General features: G+C 39.2%; 1 protein-coding gene across 4 annotated transcripts in view; it reads right to left on the bottom strand.

The window, feature by feature from the left end:
* Positions 1–599: 599 nt before the first annotated feature.
* YLPM1 (YLP motif containing 1) overlaps positions 600–25,412 on the bottom strand; it is a 36,465-nt gene continuing 11,652 nt past the window's right edge. The window contains exons 5-21 of one of the 4 annotated variants that reach the window (XM_041471911.1): positions 22,729–25,002; positions 20,349–20,454; positions 17,558–18,038; positions 16,309–16,401; positions 15,764–15,938; positions 15,469–15,614; positions 14,934–15,121; positions 14,240–14,302; positions 13,821–13,940; positions 13,351–13,527; positions 13,049–13,132; positions 12,736–12,819; positions 10,916–11,002; positions 7,890–7,941; positions 2,968–3,098; positions 1,377–1,556; positions 600–1,000 (exon numbers count right to left, since the gene is read on the bottom strand). In XM_041471911.1, the coding sequence (XP_041327845.1) occupies positions 1,410–1,556; positions 2,968–3,098; positions 7,890–7,941; positions 10,916–11,002; positions 12,736–12,819; positions 13,049–13,132; positions 13,351–13,527; positions 13,821–13,940; positions 14,240–14,302; positions 14,934–15,121; positions 15,469–15,614; positions 15,764–15,938; positions 16,309–16,401; positions 17,558–18,038; positions 20,349–20,454; positions 22,729–25,002 (4,408 nt within the window). In that variant the 3' untranslated portion in view covers positions 600–1,000; positions 1,377–1,409. Of the gene's footprint in view, positions 1,001–1,376; positions 1,557–2,967; positions 3,099–7,889; positions 7,942–10,915; positions 11,003–12,735; positions 12,820–13,048; positions 13,133–13,350; positions 13,528–13,820; positions 13,941–14,239; positions 14,303–14,933; positions 15,122–15,468; positions 15,615–15,763; positions 15,939–16,308; positions 16,402–17,557; positions 18,039–20,348; positions 20,455–22,728; positions 25,003–25,412 lie in introns of those variants that run through there. The other 3 variants (XM_041471912.1, XM_041471913.1, XR_005955493.1) reach the window with 3 other exon arrangements.

The raw sequence follows: 25,412 nt of genomic DNA, 5'->3' as shown, positions 1-25,412 counted from the left end.
TAATAGTGTGGACTGTTATTCATTAATTTTTTTTATCAAGCTTAACACGTTTATCAAAGGAAAAGAAGGATATAACTTCTGGTCTTTGTCACTACTTTTAATGATGTATCTCTATGACTCAGTAGACTTATGAATGGAATTAAACACCCTGATAGGGACCAGTGTTGACTAAAAGACATAATAAGACCAAAACAAATTTTCTAGGCTGCCCCTCATAACACTCTGTAGTACCCGTTTTCATGTTGAGCATTAAAGACAAGTTTTTCATACACTGCTACCTTGAACATTACAGAACCACCCAACACAATTCATACTCACGTAAGTAACGAAAATTTGACATAATTGAGAAACTAGGATCCAAACATAATGATATTCCTGCTTTCCAGGAACATGAACTCCTAAAGGCCAGCAAGACCTGGGGTCTTAATGGATCTGTCTGTGAGAAGAAGAGCAGGCGAAAAGCCTAGAAGACAGGACACATTCCAGAATATGAGCACAGTATGTCTTCCAGGTAAGGATGGCTCTGAGCACTAACATGTGAACACAGACCACATTTAAAACGTCAAACAAAAACCATACTATATGGTCCACCAAGAACACTGAGTTTATAGTGAAATTTATTGTTCTGCTTCCTAATACAATAAGCTACAAGGTACATACAGTATAAAACGAGAACATCCACAGAGCAAAGGTGATAAACATTCTGTGATGGTACAGTGGAGGTAACATCTGTCTAATCCTTCCACTTTATCCCACAAAAAGCAGCTAAAACTACTGACCCTCCCCCTCCCTCCCCTCCAAAAATATTAAAAAGTAAACTTTCTCTCTCACTTAGGAGTAGTGGGATTCAATGAGTTTTTTGAGGACACTGGTTATCTGCCAGTATCTCAAGAAAATTGCTGAAACTAAAGTAATAAAGAAAAACTGTGAAGGTGGGAGTGACATGACCCATGCAAGATGCTCATGACACCTTGGTTCAGTTCTCCGCAGAGCAAATGGCCTGTAAAGAAAGGAAAAGTTTGTTATGTCACATAAACCAGCAATTAACGTGGTCAGAATTAAGATATAATAAGCAACATCTGAACTCAACAGGACTAGTAGGCACACAGCTAAACTACTCTAAACGGAACCACAAGCTTCCTTGTAATAAGGCTGGGAGATCCGAGAGCTGATAACCCTTTCCCCTTCATCGCCAGGCGCTGTACAGAAGGGTAGGGTGCATGTTGACACAGGCACAGCTGACACCTACTACACAAAGTTCCAAATCAAATAACCTTGTCTGGGAGAACTCCAACAATGGGGTGAACTGCAGCCTCAACTCTTGAAAAACATCAAGGGTATAAACACTGATGGAACAATGGAAGATGAATATTTACCTTAAAGGCACAAAAATCCACTTAACCACTTTTTCATATATACTTGGTGCGGTTGAGGGCTCTCTCGGCAAGGTGACCACTTTCATCTGTTATCTTCTCCCAGTCGGTTTGTCCAACAACAAAACCGATGGCCCTTTTCCTGTCAGCATCTTTTTTTTCTTCTAGATCTGCCCATCGCACCTATGAAGAACATCCTATCAGTACAATAATCATCCAAGAAATCCTGATATGAGTCTAGGCTTTCCACTGCAAGTAAGAATACAAGAATACTAATTTCTAATAATTTTCCTTAGAACAGGTAAGTATTATTTTTTTTTCTGATAGGTCAAGAGGGAAATTATTTTTAATTGAATACACTAGGTGTTCCATGGAGTAGACAAAAGGTATAGATGATAACCTTTTTCCATTTCAGTGCTATAGTTCTGAGAGTTGAAGTGTAACTACTACAATTATTTCTCTGTTCAAAGCAACACTTTCTGCAGGAAGAATTATCCAAGACTCATTTACTGTTTTAATTTTCTTGGAAACCTGTCTTTCAATTGCACAATTGAAACATCTAGAAGATGACTATGAATCTACAGAAAGACAGCGTTAAAGAGCAAGTCAGCAATGAATAAATAAATGAAGGACAGTTTTCTTCTCTATCTTCCGTGATATATTTCTATTTAAATTTTCACACTATTTCTTTACACATATTATTTCCCCATCTTTACATCTCCTTATCTGCACTGCACCTCTTTGTGGTAATGCAGATCCCTTTAACTTATCCTGTTCAACATACACAGTGACATCCCCAAAACAAGACACCGATGGGAGGGAGAGCAACAGGAAGGAGGGAGGGAGAGATGCAATGAAGCAAGGCTCCAGGCCAGAAACTCAGCTGAAAAACACCATTGCAGGACAAGAAAAAACAGTAAGGGAAAGAGCTCTTCGTTGCATACTGATTAGCCTCATTCAGGCCCATATGTTACTGGGGAATGTAGCCTTATCAATTTTCCGCCAGCACCTCCCTATCCACAGTCTACCTGGACTTCCCCAGACATTTCTACTGATAAGCAATGTCAGTTTTCTTCCACCATCATCTCCTCTGCCAATGCCTTAAGTACCTCAATTTCTCTCAGACACGCTGTCCAGTACTATCAGTTTTCTATTTGACATTACAGAGCAAAACAATACCGAAACACCAATAGTTAATTCAAATTACTTCTAGTGGCAAAAGCTGGTCTTTCTATTTTGCAGAAAAAAAAAAAGCATTACCTCTTTCTACTACATCTTTCATCTCCCTCTATGATTTTCCCCCTTTTTTTACAATAGAATTTAAATATTGGCAGCACTTGGTATTCAGACCATGTCCTGCATAGTTAATCTGTATTATCTACAATTCCTAGCTCTGTTATAACTAATATGTTTACCTCTGGAAGACCCTACTTGCAAGCATAATTTCTTACAGAAGCTAAAAGAACAGCAAAATGAAAAGGGAGTCAATGAAATTCCCATATTCATAGACATTGAATTACTTGATATAAGCTCTCTTTCACAGAGGCCATTAAAGGGTTATATACAGACAGTAAGTCATTTGAAAATTTATTACCCTTTTCTTTCCAGGTTCAGAAGCACGTGTATCATAGTCATCTGGAAGCTGCAGATAATCTTCTATTCTGCTGGCAATTGCTTCCCAGTCACGTTTTCTTTTAGTGCCAGTCCGCAAACCGTCCAGCTTGTCTGAGAACAAACACAGAGCCTCAGCGTTAAGGGAGATTATTTTTCCTATTATTCACGCAAACAAGATGAGAGTGGAAAAGAACGAGCAGCAGAATTTGTACATCCAGCTTGTCTTGACAGGTGTAATGATGAGAGTTGAAATAAACTAAAGAAGACTCAACACAGTTTTCAAGTTTTATTGAACTTTCATGTTAACTGTGTGGCAATAACACTCAGTGTTGTTTTCTATATGAGGGAGAAAAAGTTTGCTCTTCTGGATCTACATGGAGTTTGCCCTTACAGGTACAATATAGCCAACAACAGCTAGGAACCACAGATCCATCTTTCTGTATTTGAACACAATACTAAAGCTGTAGCATTTTTCCCAAATCTGGGGATGAATACTGTGTCAAACATGGCACACATGCAGTTTCAGGGAACAAGTGGCAATTATATAACTTAATGCATCAAAGACAAGTTTTTGAGATATTGTTTCTGCTAAACAAAACGCTCCTTGGAAAGGCTGATCCTCCCCTTTTTCTCTCCCCATAAGGCAAACCACTTAAAAAGTCGTCCAGGACTGGGAGAAAAATATCTCAGAATCTTTTCTTTCATGGTGTAAGAGGTCAGTCATGAATATTTGAACAGTACATTTGTCCAAGAGTCCTCAATTTCTTCTTATTGAACCGATACATGAGGAGAAACAATTCCGTTCCTAGGTTCTAAAATTTTGTTCCATTTTAGACACTTATTCTCAGTAAAGAAAACAACACCTTCTTGAAAATATGTGGCAAACTGTCTTTGGAAAGGAGATGAAACATTCATTGTAAGATTATGAACAACAAAGCATGAAAAGGAAAACCGGCTCTACAAGTCAAAGGAAATTCTGTTACTTCTGTCGATGTAAACTACCAATTTATAAGCCAACAATTTAAGTATGAGTAGAAGGAACACTAAGCTTGGCAATTACATTCATTAAACCATTACCAGTGATGTCAGAAATACTGTTTCAGAAGTCACTGTTGTAATTAAATTCACCCACAAAAGGCCTCAGAAACAGACCAAATACAAGGCAGCATTATTTTCTGGATAGCAGAAGATGATGTTCAAAGGTATGTACTTAAAGAAACTCAATTCAGAGATGACTTTTTTTACTTAATATGGGAGAGAGAAGAGTAACAATGGAGATAACGTGAGGCAATGGTACTGTAGACATGCTAGTAAAATTTAAAGTCCATAAACTAATTAAGTTATTCCTCCCTCATACACCTCAAAACCTTTTAAAGACTCCACCTCTGCCCCATTTCCCTGGAACAGATACAGTACTTCTAATAAAACATTATAATTCCCCTGCTTCTTAAAATAGCTGACACTTAAGAAAAATGTTCAGAATATTTGTATCAGTTACATTATTTAGTTAAGGTTCTTCTTTTGCTCTAAGTTAAATCTCCCAAATTTGATGCTCGATCTCCACAGAAAGGTGACACTCCCTCTAGAAGACAAAATTGATTTATACAATATTCCTCTGTTACTCCAGTTACATTCAATCAGTGCAGATCATTTGTGGCATTAAGCATTTCCAGGAAAAATAACATTGAAAAGGAGATCAACAGACTCATTGAGGAGCATTTAGGAACATGAAGAAGTGAAAATGGAGGCGCTCTGTTGGCAAATACCTGTAGACACGGACATATTCCTGTTGGAAGGAAGCTATGATGCAAGCTCACCTCATTACCGATGTGAAAGTAAGTTAAGGCTCCCACTCCCTGCTGCCCACCAAACAACTGAAAACATTGCCAAGAAATGTGTAATGCTCAAACGTCAGTAGATAGCTCAGAAACTGTTCTCAATATGCAGTTCCCCTCTGTCCCTTTTTGTTACTGCTACACAGGATTTATTTTAAAAAGTTATGTCCTTCCATGTTTGAAGCTGGATTGCTTTTCCAGAGAGGTCTGCTTCCATCCATACTACTGCAGTTCAAGGTACGTGTGTCATGCAGCAGACACTACACAAATGTCAAAAACCTGCCACAAAGGATTATTTCAGAATATTCTTTTCTGAAAATGAGACAAGGTGTCATTTTGTAACACTGGTGCTTGTGATTATTTATGGCTGATGATTATTTAGTGTTAAACTACTGAACATCATTTTATCATTTCATATTTAAAAACAACAAAGAAGCATTTCTGAAAACCCACAAAACTTAAAAACTCACCTTTAGAATTTTTAAAGTAACATCTGAAAACAACTTATTTAACTAGCTCCTTCAAAAGCTAAATAAATCAATCAGTTAAATTTTGCCCTTCTTATACAAAAACCACAAAGTTTTAAGTAGAATCCCATTTTTCTAGAGTAAATTTTACAATGGTATCAAAGTTTCAGGTACACCAGAACTCATTTCTCCATTCCTGAAACTTTGTAGAACTTGCCACTAAGCCACACCTTGAAACAGAGCATTGCAATAAACACTCCAGTAAAATTTTAAAAATTAGAGTCCATTACTTTAAATTTTAATATAAGAACCTTTGTGCACTATGCACTGAGAAGACCCATGAAAAGACTTTCAGAATGAAATTGTGGCTGTGCACAGCATCTAAGGAAAGGATAAATCACACACATACTCAAGAGGAATGTAAGAATAAAGTAAATCTGTGCTAAAGCAAGAACTCTGGGTCATATGTTTGGCGATTGTCACAAGTCAGTGTTTGCAGCTAGAACTCAAACTTTTCAGACATTTTCTGAGGTTTATTACAATCAGCAAGATCTTACTGTGCTGTCCTGTAAACAATATTTACTCAGGAAGAAAACAAAAAAAGCAAAACAAGACTCAGAGCATTGTTTTTGGAGTCTGCACGTACGTCATTCTGCAAATGTGTGCCCTCTGGGACTAATGCAATAAACCTAATGGGCAGGCCAGCTCCCAGGAAATAACTCAGTTTTTTAGAGTAACTAATGCACACCACAGCTTACATGCCTTTCCAGAAATAATTCTAATTGATCATCTACAATGAAGGATTATTGTGAACTAAATATAGTAATTCTTACTCACAGACTGTAAGTGCTTGTAATGTGCACCTTAAGCTAAATGTTGACTGCCCTGGCAGAGTAATTTTCAAAGAAACTGCATTCTCTACATAGGAATGCCTCACTTTTTTAAAACCTAAGTTCTATCAGAATTTACTTTTAATCTATAGACCTACATATACATGAAACTGAATCTAGAGGGTAGTTATAAAAGTAAAATTGTGAATACAGATTTCACAGAAAGCCTGTCTCAGCACCTGGATCTGTGTCTTGCAGCATGCTAACATCCAGTTTGTTAATGAAGTTTGTCTGTTAAATGATTATTTCAACAGCCTTGCAAGTAACTTACTTCAGCATAAAAGTGACTCTGCTGCTTGCTCCCCATTTTACGTTTAAGTGGAGACCATATAAAGATAATGTTTTTTACATTACAGAGTTTTCATTGTGGAAGGAAACATAACACAGTTCTTAGCATGAACTTAAGAAATAATTTTACATTATTAAATAAATCATTGCTTATAACAAAAATGCAGACCAATCCTAGCTTAATTGTATAACTGCCTAGCTGTTTGGTATGCCAAAATCATTGAGTACGAGGTCCAGCTGCTTGTACTGCAGGTGCCACATCATCGATATAATCCACAACTATTTCTATTACTTAAAAGAGTGCACAGCAGGAGAAGAGATGGTGTAGCTAAGCCCTTAACAGCAAAAGGTGAAAGGCTGCTTTATGTAAACCAGACCTTCTACTGCTATTTCTATGGTGCAGTTGTGATTTTGGTTATTGGAAAGTTATGATGCACAAGGCTGTACCACACAAGAAGAAGCAAACCTCAAAATTAAAATTTATTAAGAAATGCTGTGTCCCATTTAGGTATTTGTGACTTCTGACGGACATGATACAAAAATAGCAGTTCTGAGCAGACAGCCTAGATAAAACATTCATTTAGAAGTTTGACTGTTCAGTAAAAAAAAAAAAAAAAACCCACAACAAAACTGATCATAATGACCAGAAACCCCTTTCCATGAATAATCCTTTCACCACAGCTGTGGTGCATGCATTTCTGCCTGAAAGTTGCTTTTGACTTTGACAGAATCCTAATATTGGCAGTAATGAGAACAAAAAAGGATAGCAGAAATCATGCTCTTGTGCTTTTGGAAAGTCCATTTTACATACTACCAAGAAGAATTCTATTGCTCTCCTGGAACTGCAAAGCAAAATGAACTTTAAACTTTTCAATGCCTAAGATGTTGAAAATATATACTGACATCTAATTATTCAGAACCAATTTCAAAGCATGCCACTACTTCATCCTCACAGATGTCAATTTTGAAAAGTGAGAAACAGGTTCAATACAGTTCAGCTATGAGACATGTCTCCAAGAATGCAAGAAGTTACTGATGACACTTAGGAAAAAAGGTATGCAATATGAAAAAGAGTACAGTGTGATGTAAGTTGACTCTGCTTATATAAAAATAATAAACACAGAAAGATGAAGAATATAAATACTGTTTTTTTCAAATTTGAAGACACAGTACTTTCCTTGAACAGATGGAACAACAATTAATGAGTATATACAACAGCGATGATTAGAACGCAGTAAAGTCTCCTGCCTCTGGCAGAAGATAGATTCCTGTTCTGTATAGATGCTTTTGCAGTTTCAGACACATGTATGAAATCAACTCATTTATTTGTCTTTGTAAGGAGGCACAGTAAAAACAAAAATTCAAGTCTTGCAAACATCATTAGATACCAACTATAAGAAACAGGAAAAAATAAATACCCACCTAGCTTTGCCTCAGAAGTGTCCATCTCCCATTTGCTTTTCGGAATGTAACCCTAAATCATACACAGAAAGAAGCTCGGAGGATTAGAGAGAGACACACATGCATATCACTTTTGAACTGGAAACAGCATTACAATGGGAGTTTAAGGTATTTCTTTTTGTAAGGCACAATTCTCATTATCAGATGGAGACCAATTACTCGGTATTTCAGAACTTCTGCATCCACTTCCCATTCAGTAATTTCAGTAGCCCTTGCAATCATTACAAGACTGCTGCCCTCTACAAACACAGAACTCCAGAATGAGTCTGACAGACAGCAAAGGCACTGTGTGCAGTTACTGTATTGTATTATTCCAGGTGGCAAACTCACTGCAACACAACTTTCAGGCATAAAGAATATTCAAAGCTTTACAAACACAAATGAAATAGTCACCATAAGTTTTTATGAACACATTCCCAGATTTAGTACACACAAGCTTCACTTACTCCTTTTGAAGGGACATACTAAATTCATGTATGAGTGGTTAATCCACAATCAAACGGGTTTTTTTTTTGTTTAAATAAGAGTATCTGCTGAGTCACTAGGATTTAAGTACTACTTTTCATTTTAAAATGGTACTCTTAGCGCAATGATTCTCATAAAACAACTTTGCCCTACAAATAATGTCACCATGTGTAATGAACTTGAGCCAGTTTATTCTTTGTAAATGAGCATAATGAAAATAAATTTGGCAAAAAGGTATTTATTTTAGTTAGCCTCTTGTTATATTTTCTTTTTATATTCTTTGACTAGTAAATTGTTACTAAGTAACCCTCATTTCAGCTGTTCAGTTTCAGTATAAGAGTACTTATGTTCCTCTGCAACCACATAAAAAAGCTCAAGGTAGTGAACGGAAGCTCTCCGAGAGAATTTAATTATTTTTTAGAATGTTTTTTAATAGAGAGGAAAAAGAACTACTCTAGAAGATTTCAGGAAGAAAACAAACAATTCACAAACCAGTTTTATTACACTAACTTCTTTCCTGCTTTATTTATAGGTTGCTTCCACTGTGGTAAAAATATATGCGTATTTGTTAGTACTATGTGTTACTAAATTTGTGTATTCCAGTAAATTCCAGAGAGCCACACTGCATTTGATTATATTCAGCCAGCACTGCTCTTAATAATCCTTGAATGAGCTTTTTTCTATCAAGCATATATCAGTGACTTGAAGTTATCCGATCTCTGGATTTTCTTGGTTTTAATCAAATCTGTAATTAATGCAAACCAAAACAGTTTGTGCTGCAATATTTCCTTGTAACAAACAAACTTCATGCATATATATATGTTTATACACTTAAACCAAGTTGCACTTTAAAGCTTGCTCAGAAAGTTTACACCACAGCTAAAAGCCTGCATTAAACAAACTGATGTGGGATACACTGGTGAGAACACTAAGTTAAATGTATCAATAATTCATACCATCAAGCACAGAAAAGCAGGAATTGTCTGAATGCTACAAACAATCCTATGGGAGTTGAAAGTAGCAAGAAGAGTGACTTTGATGGTGTGAAATGGCCTATTGTGTGCTGAATCTATAAAATATCCTGGTCGTCAAATAGGATAAGCAAAGATTCAGACTTTATCCTTTGATACAAGACAGTTGGATATTTCAAAGGTATCTGCCAGATGGCAGGAGCTTCAGACCTCCCTTTTCTCACAGGATTAAATGCAGCAAAATGAATTGCATAACCCTCATCAAATGCTCTCAAAAGGGCAAGAGATACCGAATACAGTGTCCTGTTCCACTTTCTGTCTGACACAATTCTCTGAGATTAGCCATCTGACTGAATTCAAGAGATTACCCACAGCAGATAATGCTCTTTTTCATATCTTGTGAATCTGAATAGGACACATTCTTATACGCAGATTACTTTTTGCTTTCTCTTTGTCTCAAAGAAAAGGCCTATTGTTATAAGTGCTGTACATTAGGACACTCCCCAGAACCCGTAACACACACACACACACACACAGATTTATGCACAGATGTCTTAAAAGCTAAAGACAACTTTCTCTTTTAACTATAGCTCATGGAAATGGGACTAGCAGCCATATTCTTGTAAACATGGATGCATCTTTGAAATGTTCTAACCACACTTTATGCAGTCTCATATTCTGCGCCAAAGAATAATTTAGTGAAGAAAATAAATCAGTCATGTTGAAAAAACCAGATGTTTATTAGAATCCACTTTTCCTAAGCTTTTTAAAATTCTGTTTCAACTGCTTTCTGACCTGCCACTCCTAACGAATAGTAAATTTCCATCAAGGAAAAACGATTTGCTCAACTCAGACATTTTTGGTTACTTCCTGTTTATTGAACTTTAACTGCTTGGTTGTGGGCACCAAGATTTGAGACATTCGACTCATCAAGCACGGACCAGCTGCAGCTCCAACACATACCAAGAAGTTACAGCAGGAAGCCTTTCGTAGCCTTTTGAATACATACCTAAAAAAGCCAGCCCTCAGGGCACTTCTGTAACCTTTATTTATCCAAGAGACCTAATGCCTCACCTTGGAAATACCACCTGACAAACAAAGTCAGTCAACCGTGGCAGAAAAAGCAGTCTTCATAACTGTTATCATATACTGAGACAGTTGAGGAGAGCTCTTTAGACACGTGAAAGGAAATAAGCTAAATTAATCTTTGCCCATTGCTCCCATCCTTCCACTTTGTGTAGTTCTTAGATTATCTGGAAGACAGCACTATTATGTACTGCAATTTAAAATGTCTCTATGAGGCATGTTACCATGCTCTACAGACAATACTGTTTGTAGCACATATTCACGTATCTAAGAAATAAATTAGGAAGAAATAATATGATTTATCATTAAAGTTCTCCTAGAAATGTTTAAGTAAAAACCTGCTAGAAACATGGGAGTTAAGATCGCACTGCTAAGAACAACAATGGGTTGGCATTTGTAAGACTGAGATTCTCTCTCAGACACATTAATGAACAATTTGTTAGGGATGGCTGATATGTCTCCTACCAGTTCACTTTCTTCTTCCTCTGCTGTGTCCTTCTTGACTTCCTCTTTCTGGTCTTCAATATTTGCATCAAAATCCTCCATCTCCACCTGTTCCAAAGCACATGCACAGACTTACAAGGCACTGTCTGGCTTTAAATGATTTTCTTTTGAACAGAGTAAATAGAGATGTCCAAATTCAAATAGAAAAGAAAGGATTCATCTTTGAAAGTATGATGATGCAATATATATGAATCCTGTGTCCATTCTGGCTTTTCTAAGAAGCACGTTCTCTTCTAGCAACAGAGTGACAAAAGAATGTTCTTTACAAATATTTTCTGGGGAAAAGCAAAAATTGTTCATTCCCTTCCTTCATATGCATTTCTTGTGTCACCACTATCTGTAACAGCATGATACTTCTCTTGCTTACCACACAATCACATTTCCAAACTTGCAATCTTAGAAAAAGTTCTTAAACTTGCCATTTATATATAGCTGGAATGGCTGTCTCTGCATAGAACATCTCTACTGAGTCTTTATCTTTTTTGTATTTTTAAATCACAGTAAAGAATAATAGTAACCACAGAGTTCAGCATAACAAAAAAGAAGAATGAAGACATAACATCTAACTCTGCTCATCTAATGCAATACCTTCTGTGCTCCACAGCTATACTGGGGACCCATGCATATACTCTGGAATACATAAAACTCTCCAAGTCTGTACAGCTCTTCATATAATTTGCAAAACCTCGTAAATCCAAATCTGCTGTTCTCTGAGCCTACTTTAGAGTGAAATCTTTTGCTGTCCTCTTAAAGATCACTATTTTCCAGTACAAAGAATTTGGAGATGTAATAATAACTTGCTAACATTGTGACAAACTGCAAAGACCCTCTGTCTACTTTGGCAGTTCATCAGTTTTTATGGCCATGTCAAGAGCTGTTCTGACAGCAACAAGTCATGGCTCATTCACAAAGATCACACAACCAGCACACTCATTTATGCCCAGAGCTCCTGACACAATGCCAAAGACGAATGCAACAATACAGTAAGCTGACACGCCAAACACGCATGTCGCTGCAAACTGCAAATGAAATGAAAAGGCAATTATAGCCTTCTGCTACATGTGATTTGTTTCTTCATTCTCTGCTAAACATCTGTATTTCTCAAAAGAAGGACTGAGTTCAAATTTGTTTATTTCCTTATCTTACTTTCTCCAACTACTTTCTCAAAATATGATCTAAATAATTCAGTAACCTGTAAAAAGTGCTGAGTTTCATCTAAGAGTGCAAAGATTCTCTTTAACCTCCTTAACTGGTATTCAACAGTTGCTAAGAGTAAAGTGACTTCAACTCTCGCTCAAAGATACCTAAGTCTGGGCTTCAAAAAGGTGATAAAAGGTAAACATGTACATTCACGTTTGGGGTAATTCATAACAATAACAAAACACACTTTCCTGACACAGCGATTCTGGCTTTCTAAAGTGCCTTCCGGTGATCACATCTTCGTCTGCTGTATATTTTCAGTAAGATATACTGTGAGTATATATATATATATATACATATCTTTGTCTGCTCTATATTTTCAGTAATATACTGTGAGAAACAGTAGTAGTTCCACATAATTCAGAGTTTTTGATGTTAATCATCTCAGCAGTTTAGGCTGCATGCTATAAGTCTGGTTCAGTTTCACTAACTTCTTTCATTCAACTGAATGAAACTTACCTAAATGTTTTATAGCCTAAATTGTGCTCTTTCTTACATAGTATGGTGCGTTGCCAAATCTCTGTGTAAAGACAAGTCACACTGACCTAACCTGCAGTTTTAACAAGTACAGAGATTCTCACCTCTTCGATAGCAGCATCCTGCAACAGAGAACGAATGTCCAGGCGCATCATGTGGCGTGGTGCTGCCTCCCAGTGATCAGACATCTAACAAAACACACACAAAAATGAAGCACCTCTAAAAATCTAACAGATTCATTGGAAAACCTTGTTTCTGATTGCTAACAAGATGTATCTGTACTTCAGTAATTTTAATCAATCCCATGAAATAACTACCAGTATTTCTTAGAGGAAAAGTGTAAGCATTATGTAGTCTATAGTTTTCAAACAACAGCGGGCCCAAAAGCACAATATGATTCCAGATGTAGATAGTTACCCTGCTGATATCCTTTAGCTTGCGCCCATGGATATTCCTCTTGGAACACGTCTGGTTATCTGCACTCATTTCAGCTAAGTAGACCTAGAAAGAAAAAGACAATATTAAATATTGCAAACCAAATTTTAGAGCTCTTTTTCTACGTTGTGACACACTCTGCAGTTGTACACTTTAAAAAAGGTAAATTTGCAACTGTAAACCACAGCATTTTTCCTGAATGTGGGAGACACATTCCAATCAAAAGGTTAGAAACATCAGCATATGGCTGTCAGCAAGTTCAAATGCTATTTAGGCTCCATTACCTCAAAGCCCTTTGTTTTTGCAGCACTCCAAAACTGTTCAAAGTGTCGCACTCTATCATTGATAGCATCAAGGATAATGAAGGGAAAGAAGCCGTCGTCCAAGGTCTTTTTAAAAGTTTTAAACATGCTGGTACGATAGGTCTCCTCCATATCAGCCTCATATTCGTACTCCATCACCTTTACCAAGGACAAAAGCATTAAGAAAGAGGACATCTATAAAATGGCTAATATTCAACACCTGAATGGCATGACCACAAAGTACACTGGGGTGGGAAAAACACCTTTCAGGTCAGCATTAAAGAATTTGCTCATACCACCCTAACATAACCCTAAGTTATAATTGGCTTGTTTTGAACAACAGCCCAGAGACCTCTGCACTCTTCCCAACCCACATTCTGGAATTCTGATTGTCAAAGTTTTTCCAGAATGTCTTGTTTCTTTGTCAAGAAAAGTAACAGAATTAAGACTACCTTCTTTTTAACTTTTTTCCCTGTATCTGGGTCTCTCTCCTCTTTCTCCACTTCAGTGATAAAGTAGTCATCCAGGCTGAGCACTCTTGGTGCAGGTCCTCCACATTCTACTTCCTTATCCTGGGAAGAAAGCAAAAAGAAAGGATATACCTTTGCTGTAAAAATTCCATTCTGCTACACTTCAAAATACTTCAAAATCTTCAAAATACTTTTGGTCAAGAGCAGTTCCCTGCTCAACAGTAAAAACAAGAAGAGAGTAGTATCCCTCCTGCTTGCTAATACTGGGGGAGATTCACATAGCACATGAAGACATGGACCATACAATAACAACTTGAATTCTAGGCAAACAGAAAGCAAACAGTAGAGGAAGCACATGTAAAAGACAAGCAGCACTATACAGTGAGTGCCTGTTTACATACCCTGATGAGTTTTGCTACATGTGTCTTTCCACTGCCAGGTAACCCTCTCATGATGATCACAATCTGAAACAAAATCACGTAAGCAGATATGATACTGTACTACATTTAACAGACTCTCTTTTGCAAATATTTTCTTCTGCAGAATTATGTGCTGTGGGCTCACACTTTTGCATCTCATCAAGCACTCACTGCCTGTTTTAGAAACCAGGCTGTGAGAAACGGTAGTAGTTCCACATAATTCAGAGTTTTTGATGTTAATCATCTCAGCAGTTTAGGCTGCATGCTATAAGTCTGGTTCAGTTTCACTAACTTCTTTCATTCAACTGAATGAAACTTACCTAAATGTTTTATAGCCTAAATTGTGCTCTTTCTTACATAGTATGGTGCGTTGCCAAATCTCTGTGTAAAGACAAGTTGTTCCACTGACACATCAAAAACCAAAGAGAAGACCTCAGAAGAGACCAAAACACCTTAATATTACACAATAATTTGCTCTGAGCATTCCAATGAAGCTCACCTCTCCTGTGGACTCCTATTAGCTGTGCTACAACACTCCAGGCATTTGCAAAGGAACTAAGTAATTTCCAGAGCTTCCTCAAATGTACACTGGTTCCCAACATATTACATCCACCAGCATTTTATCTGGATACAGACCTTGCTCAAACTGATTGTTGCTTCCAGAATGTACACTCACCCTCTCTGGTCTGCTATCCCGTCCTGGTGGCTTTAAAATATCATCTACATTTTTAGATTCTGGCTTCCTTTCTACTCGTGGAGCAGGTGGTGGCTGACGAGGCATTGATGGAGCAGAAATAGGAATCCTTTCCTCAGGGTAATTTCTACGATCACCTTCAAATTCCAGTGTTTGGACAGAAGAATTTTCTTAGTTCAGTAAAATAAAAAAATTAAGATGTTCTGAGCTGATTTAAACAGACCTTCATTATTTTAAGTTAAATTCACAGATATGTCCTCATAAATAATTAAAATTTCTAATCTTAAACCTATTGCAATCAAAGACAGTTTTTAGCAGAGTATATAACAGTTTCATTCATGATCTCAACACCATTGAAAAACAAAACTAAATGCCACCACCTAAAGAGATTTTCCTGAATTATATATTTTGAACAAACAAATACTGCAAATCAGTCTTCTACTAATTAATCTTCCACTCTGCAAGTCTATTATTTTTAATAATATTCTAGCATGACTTCAAGGTAGAGAAACTGTACCTCCAAACATGGAAGGCCCATGATCATATGCTGGACGATCTGTCTTTCGTTCATATGGTGGTCGTTCAAAACCACCCCGCCTGGAGGATGGATGGTCTTTCTTGTCACGGTAAGACTGAGTTCTTGAAGGTGTGGTAGGAAGAACCCTGCCAAAAAAGTATTTTGTGTATTTTTGTGAATTTGCACTGTGGATTCCAGAGTGAAAGGAACATGTACCTCACAGGCAAAATGGACAGCCTGATACACAATACAGCCTCAAGTGCATTGATCTCCATAGTGTTCCAAAATCACGCACCTATCATCTCGGGGATGCCGCTCCTTTTCAAATCTCTCTCGTTCATAGTCCACAGAACCTCGGTCTCTGTGCAATTCCCGCTCTCTCTTGAAATCCCGATGATCTGTGTTGGAATTACCTTGACGCTCAAAATAAGGCTCACGATCTCTTTCTCTATTGTAGCGACCTGGATGCTCTGAAGGGAGAAACCCGTAGAAATCTAAACTACTTCTTTGGAAAAAGAAGGCAACAGGTAAGAGTGCAAGAAAAGTATATGACATGCGAGCTAGGATGCACGTAATCAGACACTCTTTTTCAAACTGTACAACAGACGACCATACTGTGCAGTCCTACTTAAAGCTACAAAACTGAATTTTTAAAGTGGCTAGGTTATTGACTGCACTACTCCTCCTGAAAATATAAACTGTTATTCTTATGGACTTCTGAAGAAAATAAAGCGGTTGTAGCTTAAACAAGAGTTACTTAGTTTGAACAAGCTTTTAGCATCTTACAACTTTTCTTTAAGAGCTAACCAACTCTATGAAAGCTAGCCAAGCACCTCCTACCTTTTTGAAATGTTTGCCTGTCCGGCAGAGGCTCTGGACGAAGGGTTACCCTCTCTCCATATGGAATCTGTTCCACTTTACTCGTGGTTATATCTGGTAAAAAATAAACAAAAAAATCCTAAGGTTTTAAAAAACGCCTTGTATTTTCTTTCCTCTTAATGAAAAATAATCAGTCAATGGCATTAAAAGTGACTAGAACAAACTACCATAATTTCTTTTAATGGATAACGCCAAAAGAGCTTTACACAAATAAACAGCACCATGGTTTTTAAAGGCTGAAGTGGGTTTGTGTGCGTGTATGTAAACCACTCCATCTTAACAATGGGACTTCTGCCTTTTCAGGTGAGTTCAGGTAGCATGCAGTGTCAGAAAATTATAAACATTAAAATGCTTTGCAAGTTTTAATAACTCAAAGTTACTGTAATGTCAAGAATAGTAACTGAAAGTCTCACAACAATGACATTTTTTCTAACAGCTTTTAGTAAAACATCTGCCTAATGGAACAGATATGGCTTCCAGTCCTGTTATGGTACTTTAGAGAGAGAAAAAACAGTCTTTAAATGAATGACAATGCACAATTTAAGAACTTCTTTATGACATTATTTCACTCCTGTTAAAGGAAGGAGATCAATTCTATTAAAAACCAGTGCTGAATTTTAGCTTTAGTAAGTTCAGTAGTAAAAAGCACAGCTCTCCACTACTTACTTACATTTTAAACAACTGTATAGGGTGCATGCCCTTCAGAACCAGACTCTGTCTCCCCCTCTGGCTAGAGGGTACCTCACACCCATTATATAAATAATGCAAACACCAGCCACATGCTGTTTTAAATCACTAAATCACACCTAAGAACTCTAACCACCCAAAGTACCTTCTAGCCCAGTTACTTCCATACTCACCTACAAAGGGATTAAGGGAAAGTAACACTATCAACCTAAATACAGCGCATCATCTTGTATTTATTAGAAGCACCCATGACTATACACCATTCATGGAATATACACTGTTCACCAACAAGAAATAGCTCTTTCTAAAAGCATCAAGAAAAATACTAAACTCAGAGTCATAACAGGTTAAAGGTTAGAGACTCCTTATAACTGCACTGCTCAGCATTACATCATCAATGCACACAAGCCTACACATCAAGTGCAGAACACGCATACTTTGCATGGCACACTCCTTTAAAGAAAAAAAGGTCAGGAGGATTAATTAGCTCTTTGATACATATCAAATACACTGCAATACCCACCTCGCCCATGGCCATAATCCACCGTTTGCTGAATGATGGGTGCTTTAGGAACTGCTGGAATAACGGGAGAAAGGGACACTGGTACAGCTGATGGAATGGAGGTGTGGACGGCAGGTACTTTCACAGGTGAGGAGACAGGTGGAGGCATCATCGACTCCTGCTTACACAACTCGTACTCCATATTTGCACCTTTATCCTCATTTGTGTCCCACAGTCCATGGAAAGAGTCCTCATCCCAGCGTTCCTGTTCCACAGCAGAAGGTGATGGTTTTAAAGATTGACCATGACTTGGGGTTGTAGTTGGAGTAGAAACTGGAGCGTGTGGCCTTGTCATAGGTGTAGTAGGCCTTGCCAGTGGGGCACTTGGTCTTGTCACAGGGGTGGGCTGTCTGAACAACACGGGAGGCTTTATAATAACAGCAGGAGAAGGTTTAATAGCTTGGGCTTCTACTGGTGCCTCTGGAGATAGCTGAGAAGAGACCTAGATGCAGAAAGCACTTTTAATGTAGATCTGTAAACTAACCTTCTCTCATCCTCAGTATGTGCAATGGCAATTGGTAGTCAAATCACACATATTTGCTAGTACCTCCATCAAGGTGCTACAGTAGGAGGACTATTTTTAAAAATTGGTGACCTGATTTAATTTTGTGTTTCCTCATATGTGAAGGCTTAAACACTACTGATTTTCTTCAAAACAACCTTACCAATTTTAGCTCCAGTAGGCCTATCTCAGTTCAAAAGTGTCTACTGTTTATTCCCAAAGACTCCTGCTGTCTGCAAAGATTCCTGCTGTCTGTGTGAAGGCTGAAAATCTGAAAGTAGGGCAGCTTGTTGAGACGTAAAAGGATTGATAAGGCCAGTTTCTTTGTGGAAACCACTGGAAAAATTCAGAGGGCAGAAATACCTGGAAAAACCTTAATAAAATCAGTATCAGAAGAACATAAGAAATTGGAAGGTCTTGCCTAGTTGAAAACCAAACCAAACCAAATCCTTCATGAACCAAACAACCACAAGAAACCCCACACGTTACAAGACTTTTCAGCATCAGAGCAGATGTCAAGTTACAGGCAACCTTATTAGCAACATACAACAAAAATTGCAGGATGGTTGTAGATACAAAGCTGAGCTCTGTAATAACAACTCAAAGTCAGAGCAGAAATATCTGGAGGCAGGAATTCCAAGGAAGACAAAAGTTGATGAGTGAAGTACTCTGAGATACAAAACATCAAAAGAGCGTAAAGTAACTTCCTCAAGGCACCAACATACCTGCAGTTCTTGGTAGCAAATCAGTTGCATTATTTTACTTTACAGACACTGTAAACAAGGAAGAGGTCACCTAGGCAAAAAAAAAAACTTGCAGTGCCTCAATCACCACATAGCACTTCTCTGGGTGGAGGGACAAAAAAAGGCTGGTCTGACTAAACGTCAGACCCAGAAGACCTTATGGCTAAATGTATTAGTGCGAGTAACTTTGGGGTTAAGATGTAATGAAGAACACATCAACTCAGATATCTCCTCCAATACACATTTAACAAAACTGTTTACTCATTCTAGGAAGGATTTATAAACCTGACTTAGCATGACTGCAGAAGTTCAGTTGATTTCTGAATTATCAAAAACCCCAAATATAAGCATCTGAGAACAGTTCCCAGAACTGCACAGGAAATTAAGCAGTAGAGGAGTAGTTGTATCACAACAGGATGGAGGTACACAAACATGAGTTTCCATGCACTTCATGATATTCTAGAAGGTAATAAAAATTCCCAATAAAAACAGCAAACAGAAGGCTAATGCCCATGCTACATTGAAATATCTCAATTTCTGATGGACATATCCTCGAGCTTTTCCAACTTCAGAGTAGATAGCTCCTGAAGTAGGAAAAGCAGTGCAAATTGAAAGAACTTAAGCAAGGAAAAACAGGGTCTTCTTGTGAACCTTACATCCCCGTTTTGGGAGAGCTCACTTCTTTTTGCACATTGTCACACAGCAATCTAGACTGCTGAACCTCATGTGCAACCATCCCTGATGGGTCATACTCAGAACACATGGTGGACTTGCAGGTGTAGAAGAAGGGATTACAAGTGACCTCGCTCCTGATAAATCACAGTTGTACTAATTACCAAAGAAGAACAGACTTGCCTTAATGGGCTCTCACTAATAAAGATAAGTGTGATAGAAGGAATGGGTTGGCCGGTTAGGGAGAGCCTTGAGGAAGAGGACCTTGAGGAGGTAGAGGAGCCCTGTGGAAGAAGAAATGATCCAGAGAGACACAAAGAAGAACAAAACAAGGAAGAGAGCCGCTGCTGCAAAAGATCTGCTGTGAGGTCAGTGTGGGTCTGATAGAGCTGGAGCCTGCTGTTGGAGCCTGCAGCCATAGCTGAGCTAGGTAAAAGCCTGCAGTCAGAGGCAGCAAGGAAATACTTGCAGTCGAATTCCAGCAGGAAATAGCCAGCAGTCAGAGTCTGTCAGAGAAGCCAACAGCAGGAGTTTGCTGTCGTCAGAGTCAGGATGGCTAAACTGCAAAGAAGAATAAACTGGGACCATTTTCACATTGTTAAATGAGTCTGTGTCTTGGCTCATTTCCACCCCTAACCAGAGGTCTGCTGCAACAGACTGAGTAGAAAATGCTTCTGAAAATTTAAAGAAACTAAGAAGTTGTTTTGCCTCAACAGAAGATAGGATTACTGGGGACACATTCCACAGAGAAATTTGACCATCAGCGTGTAGAACTGGCTCAATATACATAAACAGTAATCACTACCAACATGTTATCAGTGTAAGATGAATTTACCTGAAAGGCACCCGGCCTTGTGCTTGTGTTTTGTGATCTTGGAGACTCTTGGGTGGAAATGTCAGGTTTGAACTCCTTCAACTTCTGTAGCTGTTCTTTTTGCTCCCTGCACATGCATCATAAGAAAGCGTTATCATAGTTTAAATGAAAAATTAAAGAAATCAATGCTCATGATGAGAACACATATTACACTAGCATCAGAGACAAAGCCAAAAGAAGAAAAGGACACAGCAGGCTTTACATGGGCAATGCAGTGACTCAGAAATCCCTGTTTCACATCCACCTAACCATGGAGGCATTTAGTGAATTAGCTGCATTCTTTTTAATTACACGTTTCCTGAGACATGTAGCTGTGCTTTGCCAGAACCACTCCATTTGAACAGTAAAGAGAAAAACTGGATTTTTGGCTTCTGCCAACACCTTCTGCAAGCAAGAAACCCCTTGGAAATGCATACCTAAGTGCTCTCAGTTACTTGTTCTGGTTCACATGGTAACAGGATTGAGGCCAACAAAGCACAAGAGATTCCAATATATAAAAGCCAAACAGTGAGTCTAACTTTTGCTTCTTTGGTTTATGTATCAAAATGCTATTTAATATACAACCAATACATAGTCTATAGAGCAGAGCTCAGGTTCAGCTGTGAGTACTACATCACTGGATTACAAAGTTCTAGTGAATATGATTTCCTTTCCCTTCAGTTTTTGTTAGCATTTTTTAATCTAGGTTTTCAATTGCTAATAACTCTGTGTATTGAAGCAGTTTCTAATGACAACTAAGAATGGGATCCCTCTGTAAGAAGACGTCACAGAAACCACCCTAACCAGTAATGCATCTGTTCAGTGTTCAGCAGAAGGGGAACTTGGCTCAAAGAAAAGAATCCTCAGTGTTTTATAAACACAAAAGAGTAAACTGTGCACTACACTAGATCACAAATACAGAACAGTCTGCAGCTGAGCCCATGCTGTGTTACACACAATAAAAGCAAAGCCAGATGAAGGCTTTAGTTTTGGAGATGAAAGCAGTTATGTACCACACTACTGGTATAACTCTTGGCTCAAAAAATCCCCATAAAAATTAATAAGCAATCTCCATAAAGTTGTTCCTACTGTTCAGACTTAAGTCATCTGCCTATAAGAACCTAATGAGAAATACCAGTGTAACTAATTTGAAGATTACCCTAATATTCTATTAAAAATCAGTATCATGTTTATATTTCCCCTTTTTACAGGCTTTGAAAGATGTATATGTAACTACTTTTTACATAAAACATTTTAGTGACTATGTTTAAATTATTTAAGCCCTAATAAATTTCTCTCGTAGTGATTCCCAAACTATGGTCCTTAGCCTAAGTGACTGACTTGCAGCCAGTCACAATAAACAGCAAAACATGCCAGGCAACTGAGGCAACAGGAAAGTCAGGAAGCTGAAAAGAATGTTACTGCAAACTTTTAACAAATACTACTTTATAACACAAATTTCACCGTTAATAACACCACTGAATTAATCTAATTGCAGTAAATTATTAAATTGTTCAGAATAAAAGTTATTCCTTTTAAAAAAATTATTTTTCTTGTATTTTGGCATGCTTCTAAGACCTTCTATATGGGACAGGTGCTCAGCAATCTTACAAATCTGAAAAGAAAACAGCCTTAAGAAAAGGCCAAAACATCTCTATCATAAAATGGATTGGGTTGGAAGGGACCTCAAAAATCATCTAGTTCCAGCCTTCCTTTCACTAGATTAGGTTGTTGAAAGTCTCATACAGCCCCATTTCTCCTATTACTAATTTCATAATAAACACTTATTAAAGCCTTAGGAAGTCTAGCAGCTGCTTTCTAAAAAAGAAATGTGGTCTTGATGAACTCATGAATTTATACCCTCCTAATTTTTGTATCACTCCTTTTATGCTGATTCCCAGAACTTAAGATCAACCAAATTTGACAAAATTGTTCACTGACAATACTGGGTTTCAAATGAGGAAACTCTGTAAAAAAAAACAAACAAATGAACAAAAACCCACCTATGTTTTAACTTAAAAGTGAGCAATATAAAAAAAAAAAAGTCTTAAGAACCACATTAATGTAGGTCTTGAGGGGTAAGTACTAAAGAGCAATTATCACTAAGCTCATCTGAGATCACCAAAGATACTGAAAAGCAATTATCCCCAAGCACCATATTCTCAGGGAAAGGGACAATCATCTATTTAAGAAAAAAAAGTCCATCTACAAAAACTGTGGTAAAGGTACTCCGAATAACTTGTTCCACATGAGCTCCTACAATCATGCTGTGGGTAAAAGAAATGAAGCCATTACTGAGTTGATTCAAATGGATCCCACAGAATGGGATTCTTATACAAAATCACAGAAGCAGGCAACTCACCGAAGCATTTTGAGCTCCTGGGCAGCCTTCAGAATTATCTCATGCTGTCTTTGGCTTAGGACCATCACTCCTCCCAAGGACTGGTCAGAGTCCAGGTTTGAATCTGCTCCCAGCATATCAGAGGAATGTGAAGGGGGAGGAAGGGACGAATCTGAGTGGTCATCCAAAGTCCGCAGTCTCTCTCCATCATCTGGATACCACCTATCCGACAACCGTTCCCTCTCCCAGTCAGTCCTTTCAGGAAGGTAGTCTTGCTTCTCCCGCCATGTGTCGTATCTCTCCGGATATTCTCGAATCCTGAGCTCCCCCCTGTCTCGGAGATCTCTGTCATAATGATCTCTGTTCCTATCGTCCCTCCACCTATCTTCACGATACCTGTCCAGAGGTGGAAGGGGTGGTAATGGTGGTAGAGGGGGGATATCCAGGTCACGATTCCCCATTTCTCTGTCATCCATAGGTCTCCTGTCCCAGTCTCTATCCCATTCTTTGTCTAAATCTTGATCATAAATATCTGAGGATCTTCCAGTTCTATCTAGATCTCTCTCTAGTTCCCTTTCTCTTGGCCTTTTCCAGTCATCCCACCATGAATCTCGTCTGTCGTGATCAGACGATAAAGGAGGTAGTGGTGGTAGGGGAGACAACGGAGGCAGTGAATGGTGGGATTGCAACCTGTCATCTCTGTCATACGCATGTACAGAATCATCCTGATAATCAGAGTTGTGATCTCTCCAGTATTGTTCTCTTTCCCACTCATCCAATTGCTCATGCTCCAAAGACGGGTCATCTTGACTATCTAAAGGAAATTCCTCCTGCATTGTATCATCTTCATGACCCCAAGAACCCCTGAATGTTTCATCTCGATGGTATGGAGGCAATTTGTCAGGGTCATCTCCTAGGTGAATGGGTTTACCCATATTGCCTGTTTCAGATCTTCCTGCTTCCCTCTCATGGCTATCTCCCCTTCTGATGGGACATCTCTCCCGGCTACCAGCCCGCCTGACCAGGTCCCTCTCCCGGCTACCTGCCCGCCTGATGGGGACCCTCTCCCGGCTACCTGCCCGCCTGACGGGGACCCTCTCCCGGCTACCTGCCCGCCGCATGGGCTCTCTTTCCCGGCTAGAGGCCCGTCTGACCGGGCCTCTCTCCCGGCTTCCTGCCCGTCCCCTATCCCAGCTGCCTGTCCGTCCAGGCGGCTCTCTGTCTCGGTTAGAGAATACCCTCTCATGGCTATCTGACCGTCCCAGCCCCCTGTCTCGGCTGCCTGACTGTCCATCTGGCATCCTCTCCCTGCTGCCTGACCGTCTATCCGGTATCCTCTCCCTGCTGCCTGCTCTCCTGAACGCTCCTCTGCCACGGATGGATGCCTGCCTAGCCTGCCCTCTGCCTCTGTACACATATCCCCTACCACGGCCATCGTCCATCCTGCCCACCCCCCAGCCATGGCCATCATCCATCCTGCCCATTCCCCAACCACCGTCCATCCTTCCCATTCCCCGGCCACCATCCATCCTTCCCATTCCTCGGCCACGGCCCATTCCCCAGCCACGGCCATCCCCCTGCCCTCTGCCACGGCCCCTTCCTCTGCCTCCTGGTCCCTTTCCTCTGTCTTCATGCATGAATGGCCCTTTTCCTCTGCTTTCTGGTCCAGGCAGGCCCTCAGTGCTATCTGAAGCAGTCAACTGGCCATCTGAAGAATCCAAATCCTGATTTCCTGTTGCAGGGGCTACTGCATCCTGGTTCTGAATAGGTGGGGTGGGTGCCTTGGACTCTTCTACTTGCTGGTTGGGATCATGTGAACTCCATGTCCACTTTTTAGGAGGGTCTGAACTAGGTTCTTTGACTTCAGGTTTGGATGGCTCCTGTTGAGTGTCCGTCAGGTCCTCATTTGGCTCAATGGGACCTGCACTCTGTGCGTCAGGAGCTGACTCAGTTCTGCTTACAGACTGCTGATCACCAGCTGTGTCTGTAAAAGGTTCTTTGCTTTCTGACTGTGAGTCTACCTGTGTCTGCTGTTGCTGCTGTCCCAAATGAGGCCTGGGCCCCATCCACCGTGGACCACTAGGTCGGGAACCGTGTCCATGTGATGCATTCGTTGTATAAAATTGTCCTGCTGGTCCTCGTGGGATAGAGCCCCATCTACTTGAAGACTGTCCATCTGTATTCTGTCGGTCAAAACGTGACCTGTATCCTTCTGAGCGCTGGGAGTCAAAACGAGGTCCTCTCTGTCTTGAGCCTTCAAATTTGTCATATCCTCTTCCTCGAGGTCCATCAAATCTACAGATGACACAATAGAAATTTTATTCAAATGAACATGTCATATGAAAGTCCTATAGATTAATTTCACACAAAACAGAGAACTCATGTCTAAAGTCAAGTTGCTTAGATGTTTGGGATTCACAGTTGTACATTACTGGATGAGTCAGGAAGGCCAAAGCATGGCTGAAGCTGCACTGTGCAAGGGATGCAAAGAGTTCCAAGAAGGGCTTCTAGAGGTATGTCAGCCAGAAAAGAAAGGTCAAAGAAAGTGCACCCCTTGGACAAACATGACTGGCAAACTGGTAAAAATGCATGAGGAAAAGACTCAGTACCTAACAACTTTTTTGCATTTGTCTTCACTGACAACCCTATGCCTCCTGAGTGGATGGATTGCAAAACAGGGACTAGGGGTGCAAAGGCACTTTCAC

The sequence above is a fragment of the Pyrgilauda ruficollis genome, unplaced genomic scaffold (genome assembly GCF_017590135.1).
Source record: "Pyrgilauda ruficollis isolate IOZ18807 unplaced genomic scaffold, ASM1759013v1 scaffold28, whole genome shotgun sequence".
Lineage (NCBI taxonomy): Eukaryota > Metazoa > Chordata > Aves > Passeriformes > Passeridae > Pyrgilauda > Pyrgilauda ruficollis.
This window is presented reverse-complemented; position numbering and strand designations above follow the sequence as displayed.